We start from the raw sequence: 15,082 nt of genomic DNA on the forward strand, positions 1-15,082 counted from the left end.
TTTCCTTTATTTTCAAAACCATCTTCATATTCTTTTATCTCCTGTGAGGGTAACCTTCGTGTCTCTCGTTTTTTTCCATCTCATCTTAGATCATTGTAGGTACACGCCCCTTTGACGTGTCTCCATCTTTCTTAAGCCAAGCTCCCATCTTCCTCACCACCCATGTCGAATTTATGGTCTTGCATTCCATATTCTTTTTTCTCTAACACACGAAAGGAAGTGATAATGTCTTTATTCTTTCTCTTTCATGCAATGGGCACATCCAAGTCAAATGCACGGTTGTCGTGTCACACATTGTCATCATGCTACACACTGATCATTGTGCATTGTTGTTGAACAATGATGGATTTGAAGCCAAACAAATCCCCTAATTCTTTTTTCCATGTATTTTCTCTTTTTTATTTGTGTTTGTGGTGAACTAATTTGTTAGGTTAAGTATAATTTTGTGTAGGTTATAAATTGTGTGAATTTGTATAAAATTATTATAATAGTGAAACAAAGTAATGTAAGAAATGATGAATAAAAACAAGATGATGAAATTTTGTACATAAAATTGTATGATCATGACATTCATTTAATGTGTTCATTTTCATGGATTGAAAAAAAAAGAAAAAAAAGAAAGAAGAAAGAGAGAGCAAAAAGATAAACTAGACTGTAGTGTTTATTGATAAATTTTCCTCTTAGTGATTATCGACGAATTTTTATTTTATTTATTAATAAATTTTTGTTTGTTTTTTTAAAAAAATATTACTGATGAATTTTTAATGTTTCTAACGAATTTTAACCGACAATAATAACTATTTTTCTAATAATGAAAGACTATTTATAAAACTCTAATTATTATCTTAAACAAACTCTATTAATTTTAGATAAAAACGAATTATAATTTTATACACTAGCTTAAGAACTTAAAACATGTTTAACTATTAAATTATCACAAAGAAACATATATTAAACAAATAAGATGTATAATGTGCAAAGGGTAAGTCAATTTTATTTTGTTATTTCAAAGGTTGAAAAAGTAAAAAAAAAATAAAATTTCATGTATTATCTTTAATTTTTAACTTAATTATTCAATTCAATAAAAAAATACTGCTATAAATAATTTAAGAAAATCTGAAAAAAATTATCTAATTATCTAATAAACATTAGATTAAAATGTGAAAAAATTAATTATTTTATACCGTCTCATCTCACCTAGCAAAACCTAAATATAAAGGAGGGAAAAAACTCACAAAATAAAGAACATAGGAGAACTGAAAAGAGGCAACGCCGTAGTTAGGGGTGGTACTGGTGCTAGCATACCCTTAATCGCATCATCCTCCACTAATAAATACAAATCGCATACGCATTATACTTTCTTTCTTCCGTTCGCACCGCTCGCTCGCGCTCTCTCTATCTCTCTCTCAGAAAACTCACGCAATCTTTGTCCCTGTGCTTTACCTACCTGACCCTTCCGTTTTCAAGTTACTCATTCTTCTTCCGTTTTCACTTTCATCTATCACATAGCACGATCTCCTATAACTGTTTTTGTGCATTTTTTGGTTTCCGCAACAGGTTTCAGCTCCGTGGGGTTTTCATTTTCGAATCCAATCCGACTTCCTAGCAAGATTTCGGGTACCGAATATTTACCGAACGAAGACTTCTAGGTTTTATTTTTTTAATTTAATTCCCAGTTTAGAGCAGAATCTCCATGACCTCCCCCCCGCGCCGGAATCTGTATTATATGCTTAACAATCTTGTTTGCGTTCTTGATAATTCGGTAGATTCAACGCATATTGAATTAGTTTCCCTGTTTTTGTCGACATGCTAATGCATTGTGCCAATTCCCTCCGCTTATCCCTTTGCGTGTTTATCTAGATGTCTAACCTTTTTTTTCTTCATTTGTGATGTTTAACAGTGATAATAACGCCCATTTTTTTATGTCCTGTAACCCATTTCCGGCCACATTTCCTTCTGGGCATTGTTTGAAAAATTTGAAGAGTGTGGTGGAAGTGTTGTGCTGTAATCTGTCACATATCCGCGTTGAACATTGCATGAGCGGACACTTGGAATGTTTTTAACTGTAATTTTATCGTTGTTTACTGTACCTTTTTGAACTCTTATAGCGATACAGATTTGAACATTATAATAGATGCATTTTGCCATTTCATGACACGAATTATAGTTTTATGATTTAGAAGTTATATTTTATATTATTTTTAACTAGCTTTAAGAGCGTTGTATTTTAACTGTGTTTAGTTCCCCTGTTTAACGTCATATCTCCATTTTTATGTCATATTGCATCCTTGCCTTGTGTTGTATTCATACTTCTTAAGTTGGAAGTGTTAAAACACTCTATAACTGTGTTTAGGTTTTATGCGGGCCTAGAGCTGAAGCCGTGAATATAGGTTAGCATGGGATTTGATAATGAGTGCATAGTGAACATTCAATCTCTTGCTGGAGAGTACTTCTGTCCTGTGTGTCGGTTGCTTGTATTTCCAAATGAGGCTTTGCAGTCACAATGTACTCATTTATACTGCAAGCCATGTTTGACATACGTCGTGAGCACCACAAAGGCTTGCCCATATGATGGTTACTTGGTCACTGAGGCAGATTCCAAGGTTCTTTTCCTATTCATTCCAAAGTGCTCAAGTGCAATAAAATTTTTCCTGTGCATATATGAATGTGTATTTTTTTGTCTTAACTGCAGCCTCTGACAGAGTCAAATAAGACACTTGCTGAAACTATTGGAAAAATCACGGTTCACTGCCTTTACCATAGGAGTGGATGCACATGGCAGGGAACTTTGTCTGAGTGCACATCCCATTGTTCTGGATGTGCTTTTGGCAATTCCCCCGTAGTTTGCAATAGGTGTGGGATCCAAATAGTGCATCGCCAAGTACAAGAACATGCACAAAATTGCCCTGTATGTTCCATTTAATTACACTATAACAATTATTTATGCTGTTTATTTTTGGCAGTATGGTGCTTATGTTTGTTGATTGGCAGGGTGTGCAAGGTCAGGCACAACAGGTGAGCACTACCCAGGATCCTTCAACTACTACTGTCGGTTCTTCTACTGATCAGAACCAGAATGCTGCTCCCGTTGCAGCAACTGCTGCGCAAGCTGCTGTTTCAACTACCATGCCTGGGCAGGTTTCTAATCAGCAACCCAATCTTACGCCCCAAACACAAGCTTTAGTTCAAACTGCTGGGCAGCCAACGGCAGAGCAGTGGTATCAGCAGCAACAATATCAACAATACTACCAGCAATACCCTGGGCAAGATCCATACCAACAGCAGTATCAACATTACTATCCCTATCAGCAGTCCATGGTTCCACAGTACCAGCAGGCTTATAGTCAACCCCAACCTCAGTCACAATCACAGCCCCAGGCCCAGCTTCAACCTCAGCCCCAGCCACAGGCCCAACACCAATCACAGCAGCCTCAACTCCAACAACCTCAGGCTCAATCTCAACCACTTTCACATATTCAGGCTCCGGTTGTCCCACCATCTCAGAATCAGATGCAAGTTCAACAACAACCTCAGCAACTTCAACCTGCTGTGCAGCCTCATGGACAGACGAGTCATGCACCTGGTCATTCCCTCCCTCAATCTCAGACTCAGCCCTATCCTTACCCACAAGTTCAGCTTCATTCTGTCCAACCTCAACCTCAACAGCCTACGCAAATTCCTCCATATCAGCAGCCTCTTCCTCAAGTGCAGCATTCACAACCTCAAATTCAGCAACCAATTCAGAAGTATCCTGTTCCTCAATCTCAAGTTCACGCACAACTGCAACCTAATGCTCCAGTTCAACATCCCTCTCAGCTCCCAATGCCTCCTCCTCATCCTGTGACACCTAGTGTCCAGCCTCAAGTGCAAAATGCAGCAACACCTTCAGTGACAGGACATCACTCTTATCCGCAACCTCTGCCTCACCCAAATATGCAACCAGGAGTTCCTCAACATCCTATGCACGGGCATCCTCAAAGTGGGCCCCAACCCCATGCTCAACACCCTGTTCAGATGCAAAATCAGTTTCCTCCACAAATTCCAACCATGCGTCCTAATCAATCTCATGCTATGTTTCCTAATCAGCAATCATCTGTTCAGGGCCAAACTACCCCTCCTTTGCAACAACAGCCTGTATATTCCCACAATCAACAACCCGGACAAATTAACCAACGTCCTACACTGCAACCGGTTCAACAGATACCTCAACAGCAACCATTTGCACAGCACCAAATGCCTATGCCATCACATTTACGGCCACCGGGTCCGGGTCCAGCACATTCATTTCCCAAACATGTGTATCCACAGCCACAGGGTAATATTGCACCATCAAATAATATTCAGCAGAATCAATCTCAAAATGCTGGAGGAAGGCCTTTAGTGCCTAACCATGCAGGACATCTACAGCCATTTGCTCAATCTTCCAATACTATTCCAGTTAGACATGGGCAAAATGGTGCTGGCTACTTGCTTGAAAATCAGAAATTGTTGGCTGGTACCAATAATCAAGTACAGTTGCCTTCTGAGTTGCAGTCTAGGGCACCAGAAACAATTGAAAGACATGGTGATGTTGTTGAACAACAAATTGACACTGCCGCTGGTAAACTGGGTAAAAATTTTAAAGATTTGGACTCAGTGTCTGGACCAACAAATGAATTGAAATCTGAAAAATTCGAAGCAAGTTTGAAACCAGTAGAGGTTGGGAACATGCTAAATAATGAAGATCCACACTCTATTAAGACTTCAGTCCCAAATGCCAATGCAGTAGAAAATGGTGATTCTTTGAATAAGAATCTTGGGATGGGGGCAGCTGCTGAAAGCACTTGGAAGCCTTCAGTCAGTACTAAACCTGGTGGTGCAATGCACGGGGTTCAAAATGACACTAATGAACATTCTGTCCAAGGCAATGAGTTTCAAGAAGGACATCCACCGAAGACAGAGACAAAACTACCTGAGTCAGAAACTGATAAATCACAAAATGATGACAATTCTGCAGCATCTAACACTCAAAGCAATGGGGGTTTTGCTCAGCTGTCTCACTCTTCCGCTTTCACAGATCAGAGTAAGCATCAACAACCAATGACTAATTATGGGCCTTCCGTCCAGCAGAGATCTTCTGCAATGTTAGGTTCGCAATTGCCACACCCAACAATTCCAAACCAGCCACTCTCTTCATTGCACTCTTCAGCCCTTGTCAGGAATCATGGATCTGCCCATGATCCCCACACAGGACAGCCCTTAGCAGAGAGTTTTCCACCAACCATGTTTAAGCAACCACAAGATTCTGACATTACCCCTGGAAGGAGCTTTCAACCTCAATCTCTTGGACCACCACAACCATTTAACCAGGTCCATGAGCCTCCTTTCCGTGCTGGAACTTCCAATTTGTCTCGTCTTGGAGGGCCTCAATTTGGTGCACCACTTCCTGGAGATTTGCATGGACGAATGGCAGTAAACATACCGCCACATGGTCCTGAAGGTTTTAGTTTGCATGATGATAGGTTCAAACCTTTCCTTGTTTCAAATCAACAAAATGTTGACAGAAGAGAGTATGATGACGATCTTAAGAAATTCTCTAGGATGCCTTTGGATGCTGAGTCAATTTCTAAATTTGGGAATTACTCACTAAGTGCACATGAATCTGGAAAGAGATCAGTTGGTATTCATGATGATGTCATTAAGAAATCAGGTTCTACGCTTCATCCTGGTTATCTTGGACCAGGTCCTGGGTATGGGAGACATCATATGGATGGTATGACTCCTAGAAGTCCTGTTGGTGAATATGCTGAGATGTCTTCCCGGAGATTGGGGGCACACTCTGGTAGTCTTGTTGGTAAGTCAGGAATAGATGATTTTGATGGCAGAGTTTCTCGTCATTTTGGTGGTGAGTTCCGTGATAGTCGGTTTCCTCATTTGCCTAGCCATTTGCGTAGAGATGAATTTGATGGTTTTGGTAATTTCCGAATGGGTGAACATCCAAGGAGTGGTGATTTCATTGGTCAAGATGAGTTTGCTGGCCATTTTCGAAGGGGTGATCCTTTGGGTCCTCATAATTTTCCTAGACATTTGCAGCTTGGGGAGCCTGTTGGTTTTGGTGCCCATCCTGGTCATATGAGAGCAGTTGAACATGGCAGTTTTCGTAGTTTTGAATCTTTTGCTAAAGGCAACCGGTCAGGTCATCCACAACTTGGTGAGCCTGGGTTCAGGAGCAGCTTTTCTCTTCCTGGATTTCCTAATGATGCTGGATTCTTAACAGTTAAGTTTTGATTGCTTATATTCATTTTTGTATTTATAATTATTATCATGCGAGTGTTAAAAAATGAAGTTGAGTAGGTAGAATGGAAAGTTTTGCGGGGAAGTGGCTTCAATATTCAATAGATTGTTCTTTTTTTAATATTTTGTTTTATTTATGTTATTGTTGTCTTTTCTTTTCAGGGAGATATCAGGTCGTTTGATAATTTGAGGAGAAGGAAGACTTCCAGCATGGGGTGGTGCCGGATATGTAAAGTTGACTGTGAAACAGTAGAAGGTCTGGACTTGCATTCACAAACAAAGGAGCACCAGAAGATGGCTATGGATATGGTTAAGACAATCAAACAAAATGCGAAGAAACAGAAGTTGTAGGCTATTCTTTGGTTTGTTATTAATGCTGTTGCGTACATATAGAAAAATATTAACTTCCATATGGAAGATAAACCCTCTATTACTTTATGATGCAAGTTTCTTTTGTTTTTGTAGAATACCCAGTGAACAACCCACAGTTGATGATGGAAACAAGACACACAGTACTGGTTTTGAGGGTCGTGGAAATAAGCATTGAGTATTCGCGGTTTGCTGTAATTTGATATTCTACGATGCATCAAAAGATGTTACTATGGTATTATTGCATCTAGCAATGTTTATCATTTAACGTCCTTTCCTATTTTAAAGGTTATTTATGATACTCGTGTTATTTCAGGTTGCTGCCTTCATGGTTATGGGAATGTTTGATAATTGGGCTTAGGCCCAAGTCATCAACTGGAGTACTGTGGCAGTTAAGTTTGTTGGCTTTTGAATTTGAAATCGATAATTACATAACTGGAATAGCTCTCAACCTTGGTGCTTTGTTAGCATTTTCTATCATTTCATGTTGTTTATGTTGTTTACATGTTATTGATAATTACAATTTCTCCGGATTGCAATCTTTTTGACTATAGTTACTAATCCTAGATAGTGACTGACCCCAAAGTCGCTATAGTAGGATGGGCGCTATTTTATTTTTTGATACAGATATATAATCCATCTCTACTATATACATATTTAAATTTATAATGCTAAAAAATTTTCAAAATTTGATCTATTCATAATTTTCAATAAAAAGTAGGATGTCCTAGGCAAAACATATGGGTAAAATATGACAAAAGTGAAGGAAACCGTAACAGACTGAAAATGGTCTGAGAAGAGAGATTGCTGCAATGTTGCAGTTGCCAGAAAATGGGCGGAGAGGTGATCATTGTCACCAGTCAAGGTGGGCACAAGAGAAGAGAACAGTGAGGGCTGTGTGTTTGGCTTCTTGCTGACATTGTTTCTGCTGAATTGTGCGGTGGCAGGGGGAATGTGGTTTTTCAAGACAACAAGCATCAGGCAGTATAGCATGCAAATTGCCTGTGATTGAGCCTTGACTTCTATAACCTTGAAAATGTCTTGTAAGAGATGCTTTATAGCTGCCAACTGCTACCATAGCTCTACAGCACTATAGCACACTAACAGTAGCCCTTTTGGTCTCATCATAGAAACCTCCTATTGACTTCTGCGGATTAATGGTAGTTTAATATCCTAGCCCAGTTTGGTCTTTCTGTTTTTTATCCCTTGATTAGCACTCAAATTTCCATTATACAAGCTTTTAAGCATATCTTAAGGAAGCTAATTGTTCGCTATGTAGCTTAAAAAGGGATCAAATATCAAACTAACCCCTGCCATTTATACTTTATGGAATTTATATTTTAATTATTTTTTATATTATATTTTAGAAGCCGAATTACATTTAGTTTTTATATTTAGAAAAATAGGAAAAGATCCTTGGTTACCAAACTATATTTTCTCCGCATACACAGCCCTAGTGCCATAAGTATTACACATTGGGTTCGATGATGTATAAGGTGCATGCACTCATGGTGCTAAGCGAAGGTGACAGAAGGATGTGGTTCTGCTACCTTCTTATTCTTCTTGACTTTGCTGTCCTAGCAAACTTCTAGCCTAGTGTGGTTCTGGTGATCCAGATGCCTGGAGTTGTTGAATCTTGGCCATAACTTGAAATGTTCAGGAGTTGTGCTGCTTTTTGTGATTCCGATTCTTACTATGGAGCAAAAAACCTGGATTGCAACTGACCTGGCCTGTTTGGTCATGGCATGAAATGAAAGATTGCTCAGGCCCTCCTATTTTTGCTGTTAGAAAAAATAGAAATAATGTAAACAACATGAAATTACTCTTCTAAATAATTCCAGTGAAATCAGCATTAGTTACTCCCATACCTATATAATTTAAGTTTAAAACGTATCAACATCCTTAGCCGTAAATCTTGATTAAGGAAGTCATTTTGTTTGAGGAAAGAATCCAATGAATTCATTGGGAAATGGTCAAAATGTTATGGAGAGAGATTAAACTTAGTGAGAATGATAAGAACGTTGTCTTTAAAAAAGAAAGAATACAACTATGTTAATTAAAATAGAAAATAACTGAAAGAAATAAGCTGTAGACAAAAGAGATAGTGCATCATAAAACACTTAGAAAATTAATGATGAAAATATATTCATTACCTTGCTGCCGCTTTTTGGGTTGCCACATCCTTTTCTGATTGCTGAACTGAATGTACTTGTGACCTTTAGCAAAACTCCATCTTAAAATTTAACATTTTATGTAAAAAAAAAATTAAGTAATTAATCACATTAATTTTGTTTTTTCCTGTAGTAATTTCATTTCTCTATACTTCTTTTTTTCCCCCAATCAGGAGAGCCTTTTTGGTACCTCGTACCTCAAAACATTTGAGGATCTGATTACTTTCACCTTTCACTTCCTTGACCTTGATTGGGTTCTGGATTTCTTATAACAAAAGTATGTAATGTATAGTTTTATTCTTTAATTCCAACATGATTGTAAATTTTCGGTGGGGTAATGTCAGCTCTTCACTTGAACTTTCCCAATATAGGAATGCTGAGAGAATTACTTTGACCAATATTTTCATCAGTATCCAGACATATACTAAGATTCTTTTGTACTAGGTGGGATGATGCTGTTTGTTCTGTTAGATTGTAGTAACTAGTACATTGTAGTTTCATCTGATGTACAAGAGCTCGTTGGCTTTGTTTTCAGTCAACTGTCAATGTAGGGTAAATGATCAAAGGAAATATGTCTGACAATTCATTTTAAAACTTGCCCCCGTCTGACTTCTGTATATGAAGCAACATTTCATTTTAATTAATGGATGAAGAAGAAAAGGATCTGTACCATAGTTTTAGCATTACCTCTCACATTTGAGCACTGAGGTTATGAGCTATATGTTCTTTATCACTCAATACAATTGTGCAGTTCATCCTTGCAATGAGGATGTCATCATTTGGTTTAAGGTTTTTGATTTATTAGCACATACCCTTTGTCATTGGTACACCAACTCCTTGTAGTGCTTCAGTGTCTCTGTTCCTTGGTTAATCTTCATTACTAGGGAGTTGTAATTTTGTTTTGAGAGGACAGTAGGCATAATGAGATTATGACTGGCATATCATGGCGTCCTATACGTAAATAATGGTAAAACTGGTAAAATTGGTATACAAAAGTTGTTTTATACATGTTTTACTTAAAAAATGACTAATAACCTTTGTATCATTGATCCATGTGACCCACATCCATCGTTTATGTTGGCTCTTGACCGCCTACCCTATATTTGGGCCTGGGATCATGCATGCAAAGATTATTAACAAAGTATGTGGTAGACAGTTTTAAAGGGAAAATAGTTTAAAAGTTGAAAGAGAATAATAATGTAGCTTCAACTTCAAAACCCATTTCTGATTATGAGACCTAGAGATCGGAGACTAGGATTACGTTAGGTTTAGGGTAACCTTTTGAGACAGATGGAAAGGGTGTATTAATTTCGTTCGTAAATATCCAAGAATATTCCACTATGGTACACTGGCTTTATTGACTAACCTGCAGTCTATTTATTGGATTTAGATAGTATGTAGTGGTAATGGTGACAATAATTTAAAATTCTTCTAATTTAGAGGTTGTTGGATTTTTTTATCATTTCCTAGAACCGCTTCTACCTAGTTAAAGATTATACCATCTTTCTATCACACAATGTTGGGAGCGCTCATTGAAGCGGTGAGATAGACTTCTTGATGGGCGATTCTGGGCTTCAATCTCTACCCTGTCATTGTGTTATTCTCAGGTTCGTGATTTCAGATCTTAATAATTTTTGTTAACACATTCCTTCTTAACCCCAAAACAGCATGCCCCTTAGGCTGACTGTTTTAAGGTATCTATTGAATGAATAATATCTCATGTTATTTATTTTTTCCTTCGCTGGTAAAATATTTCCTAGTTATTTTAATTTTCATAATGATACAGATTTTATGATCTAGGACGAACAACCCGTGTTATTTTGCACAAACTTGAGAGGGTGAGTCTTGCTACAATAGTGGCCCGGTGGGCACATTAGGTGACTTGAACTCTATTTAGGAGAAGCAATATTTCCATGCATACCCCCTATAAATAAGAGAGCTCTTCTTGGGTTGGCCTCTTAATAAGATGTCATATAATTCTGTCAATTTGCTGATTACAATAATGATAATGCCTCCCTTTGCTGGTTGCATATACCTCCTCGATAGAGACAGACTGCAGGAAAACCTAGTTGATTGTAATGGGAACAAAAAGGTAATTGGGAATTAAGTACTTTGAAAAGAAGTGGAACGATAGTAATTAACGAATAAGTTGAAGTTGTTAAGGGTTGTGACTTTAGAGAACTGCTGGCGTCTAAATGGGGTTGAAACAATCGGTGAAAAACTCGGACGTAGAAATACATTAGTGGTTTCAACGAGTTGCCATTGGGAAATAGTTGTAGAGAGAAAGTCATGGTTTTCCTCACTTCTTTGAAGCTAACCATATGTTGGATTACATAGTTTTTTACTTCATTCAGCAATACAGTCAAGTATGTTTTTTTCTTTTACTTTGGGAGGCCACGGATCAAATAAATATTTTAGAAAAAATAAGAAAAATATAATTATTGGGTAATTAATACATTCTACCAGAACCAAAAACATTCCAGAGTGTGTACTTTAATTTATCATGAAGAAACAGTTACCTTAATTTTCGTCTTTATTATTTTTTTTGCGTAATTGGGTCATAAACTTCTCAGCAATCTCCCCTCTGATGTAAATATGTTTGTTGTGTGCAAGATAATTCGGCCTATCTGTCAGGTTAGGTTATAACAGAGTAGTGTTTTAATGAGATGACCAAAAAAAAATTGAAGTTGTGATTGTGTGTATGCCTCTGATGGTAGGTACAACGTAAAAAAAAAAAAAAAAAAAGATATCTCAAATAAAAAGACTAGTCGTAAACTTCAAAGTAAAAAATAAATTCAGAAGATATGGATAACTCTTTAAAAATATTAGCAGAACAAAGAAACCTAGTCGTAAGAGTAAGTGGAAGGCAGATACAGTCATGAGTTGCCAGGCATGTTTGGGAAATATTTGTTCCTTGAAATATAAATTATTCATTTAAGAAGATGGATATCTTTGACTGTTTTGAATATGAAAAGTTATGGTTTATGTTTTATTTTTCAACTTCATACATATATGTTTCTTGTGCAAAAGTTGATTATTTTGCTTGCACGTAAAAAACTAATTATCTTGAATAGTTAAGTAAATATCTACAAGAAAAATTATAATTAAAACTTGTAATAAAAATAATTTTAATCTACTGTTGAAATAATTTAAGATTTACCGTCACCAAACACACCGAGTAAAAGACCATTAATATATCTGGAATCTGGTTTCCGCCATGCTGATACAATAAAACTTAAGACAAAATATAAAATATATGTGTAGTTATGTGATATCTACATACTCTATAAACCAAATCACACCCTTTAGTCAAATATAGGTGTGTAATTGAGGGACTAACTTTGAGGGAGCCAGAGAAAAAAATCAAGTCAAGGAAGGGGTCTAATCCTCTGTTGGCAATCTAGTGCAGTCCTTGTCTGGTTCAATAACTGGGCCGATTTTTAAAGCATTGATATAACCCGTATAAGATTTAACAGAGATCTACAATAACACCTAGTTAAATGGCCCAGGAGCCATGACATGGTCTAGCCCGCTCGCCCAACAATATGACGAGGAGCAACCCTGGTTCCTCTGGTGTATAAGTAAGCATTGCAACCTTACTTTTGCCCTACTTTGGGAGTTAAGTATAGATCCTAAGTAGAAAATATAGAAATAATTAATAAAATAATCAACCAATAATGGTCCACCAGAGATGCGTCTATTAGTAACTTTTTCTATATTATTTCTATATTTTATTAATTATACAAACACCATTATCTTGAAGAATCTAGTTGTTGTCCTAAACCGGAAAAGAGTTTAATGCTGCTCAATGCAAACATGTTTATGTTGTATCACAAAAAGAAAAAATATGCTTGAAATTCATCTGGTGATGCAGCTCTTGTGGTTGCGAGGTTGGATGGAAATAGGTAGTAAGAGTGAAAACATACGAGAAATAAAGCAAAATTTAAATATGTTTAGTTGAGGAGATATATATGAGACAGGGAGGTATATATCAGTAGAGATAAGAGAGAAAATAGTATAGCAAATTTCACTATTTTCTTAAAGTTATTTCTCCTGTCTCTACCATGAAAGCGAAATATTTAGGTAGTAATGATTTATTTAAGTTTTTTAGAAAAAAAATTAACTAGGTTTTTTCTAAAAACTAAAATTAATGTATAACTAATTTAAAAATGGAATTTAGAAAAAAAATGAGAGATAATTTATTCTAACTAATTTTAACTTATGAAAAAAAATCATTTATGTTCTTTTTATTTAATTTTTTTCTTAAAATTATTAATGAAAAAATGGGAAAAATACATGATATGTAGCAACCTCAGACTTTGGAAAAGACGGTGTGAACTAGAAAAAAAGTTGAGGAATTTTGAATGTTTTAAAAAAAAAGGGTCAGGAGTGTTACAAGTGGCAGCAGCTAATTGTGTTTTATGGTGAGCCTGTGAGCCTGTGACCATTATAATAAGAAGCTGTAGAAGCCTAAGGAGAAGGCAGCAGAAACTACATCTTTATATGACTGTTCTCTGTGACTTGGTTATCCAGTTTTATATTTAGTGATCCAGAATTACATAAACAATTTCTGTATATGTAAATTCTAACGAATATTATCAAAATTAATGTATATTTTAGTTTACAAGAAAAGTTTAATGATATTATCAAGTCACATGTAAACTTGTAAAGTTATTATTATAAAATATTGTACGATAAAATAACAGCTTGTTAACTTGGATGATTTAATATTGGATTTTTTCAATGGTGATAACTCAATTTTTATTACAATGTACCAACTATTTCACTAATTCGATATTTTTTTATAAAATAAAAATTTATAATTACATCATAAAAAGAGTTTTATAAAAAGTAATAAAAATAAATAATCTTTATAATTTTATGTTTATAGATATTTATTTTGTTATCCATTTGAGTTTAAAGAACAATTACTTAGAAATAAAATTGGAAGAATTTATATATACTAAAAAAGTTGTTAGAAAGGAAATTCTTTTATTAATATTGTAGATAGTGCTTAAAGTTTTTAATATTATTCAATTTTGTCGTGTGACACCACATTCTTGTAGGAAATAAATGACTGAGACATGTTTTTATGTTATTTTTCCCAGGTTAAATATTTTCAAAGCTAAATAATATTTTGTTAACTCTTTAGACTCACTACAATGATTATTAACATACTAAATATTTAAAAAATAAAAGTTAAATGCGTATTACCTAAAAATTAGTTAATATCATGTCATAAAGTGTAATTCTGACATTCTAATAAACTTATTTATATAAAATGAAAAATTTAATGTAAGGAAAATAAAATAATTCTAAAATCATTTTCTATGTTGATTGTAATTACAATTGTATATCAATTATAAGATTTTAAAAAATAAAAATAAAAAACGTATTGCCTAAAAATTAGTTAAGATAATGTAATAAATTGTAATTCCAACAATCTAGTAAACTTGTTTATATAAAACGAAACATTTATCGTAAGGAAAATAAAATGATTCTAAAAACATTTTTTATGATTGTAATTAAAACTTTATATCAATTATAATTATAATATAACGTAATGTTTCCCATCATAAGAAAAATAGGTTTTTATAGCAATTATAATCACAACTACGTAAAAAAACTTGTTAACACGGTATTTTTTTTTTAAATCTTTATGATCATTTGGATGGACCCAGACAGTAAATATAGTATACAGAACTGATTACAAAATTAATATACAATTTGTAAAAAAATTATCAGAATTGTTTTTTAGAAATAATGAAAACTTATTTCTCACAATAACTCAAACATTTATGTAAATTCTTGGAAAAAAAGAGAGTAAGAAACTTACTGGATGTTTTCAAATTCTAAAATTTGTGTGATTATGTTGTTTTTATCCTCTAAATAATAAAATTATAAATAATTGAGAATGAATTGAGTTGACATTGTGAAAGAGGTGAAACAATGAGAGATTGAGAATAATGTTTTTAATGGTATCAAATAAGAGAAAAAGAGAAAGTAAGTGGAATTTTGTTAATTTATTACTCACTTATAGAAGAATTTTCACTCTAGTTAGTTTCTTTTACAGCTTTTTCGAAAAATTTTAAGAACATTATATATCATCAAACTTTTGAAATTTACTGACAAAATGGTTTCTTGTTGTTTTAAGATTTGAAAAGTTAAAACATTTTATAGGATAATTTCTACTTTTATTGTAAAACTAACTTTATATAAATAGATTTATTTTTCGCAATTTTTATATCGAAAATAGTTTATCAAGGAGA

General features: G+C 34.8%; 1 protein-coding gene across 6 annotated transcripts; it reads left to right on the top strand.

The window, feature by feature from the left end:
• Positions 1-1,253: 1,253 nt before the first annotated feature.
• Positions 1,254-11,596, top strand: LOC106756072 (mediator of RNA polymerase II transcription subunit 12-like). Of its 6 annotated transcripts, none has more exons than XM_022777038.1 (10): positions 1,254-1,466; positions 1,558-1,617; positions 2,354-2,603; positions 2,693-2,908; positions 2,992-6,255; positions 6,436-6,620; positions 6,739-6,877; positions 6,959-7,033; positions 10,284-10,420; positions 10,600-11,596. In XM_022777038.1, exons 3-7 carry the CDS (start codon positions 2,397-2,399, stop codon positions 6,818-6,820), a joined length of 3,954 nt encoding a protein of 1,317 aa, XP_022632759.1. In that variant the 5' UTR covers positions 1,254-1,466; positions 1,558-1,617; positions 2,354-2,396; the 3' UTR covers positions 6,821-6,877; positions 6,959-7,033; positions 10,284-10,420; positions 10,600-11,596. The 6 variants fall into 6 exon arrangements, with proteins under 6 accessions (XP_022632759.1, XP_022632761.1, XP_014493815.1 ...); XM_022777040.1 differs by having other exon boundaries at positions 10,614-11,596; XM_014638329.2 differs by having other exon boundaries at positions 6,436-6,635; positions 10,284-11,596.
• Positions 11,597-15,082: the final 3,486 nt, after the last annotated feature.

Source organism: Vigna radiata, chromosome 2, assembly GCF_000741045.1.
Source record: "Vigna radiata var. radiata cultivar VC1973A chromosome 2, Vradiata_ver6, whole genome shotgun sequence".
Taxonomy (NCBI): Eukaryota; Viridiplantae; Streptophyta; class Magnoliopsida; order Fabales; family Fabaceae; genus Vigna; species Vigna radiata.

Coding starts and splice junctions, on each gene's coding strand:
- LOC106756072 (XM_022777037.1), top strand. CDS start 2,397: ATGGGATTTGATAATGAGTGCATAGTGAACATTCAATCTCTTGCTGGA. Junction 2,909..2,991: donor AACATGCACAAAATTGCCCT/GTATGTTCCATT, acceptor GTTGATTGGCAG/GGTGTGCAAGGTCAGGCACA. Junction 6,256..6,435: donor ATGATGCTGGATTCTTAACA/GTTAAGTTTTGA, acceptor TTTTCTTTTCAG/GGAGATATCAGGTCGTTTGA.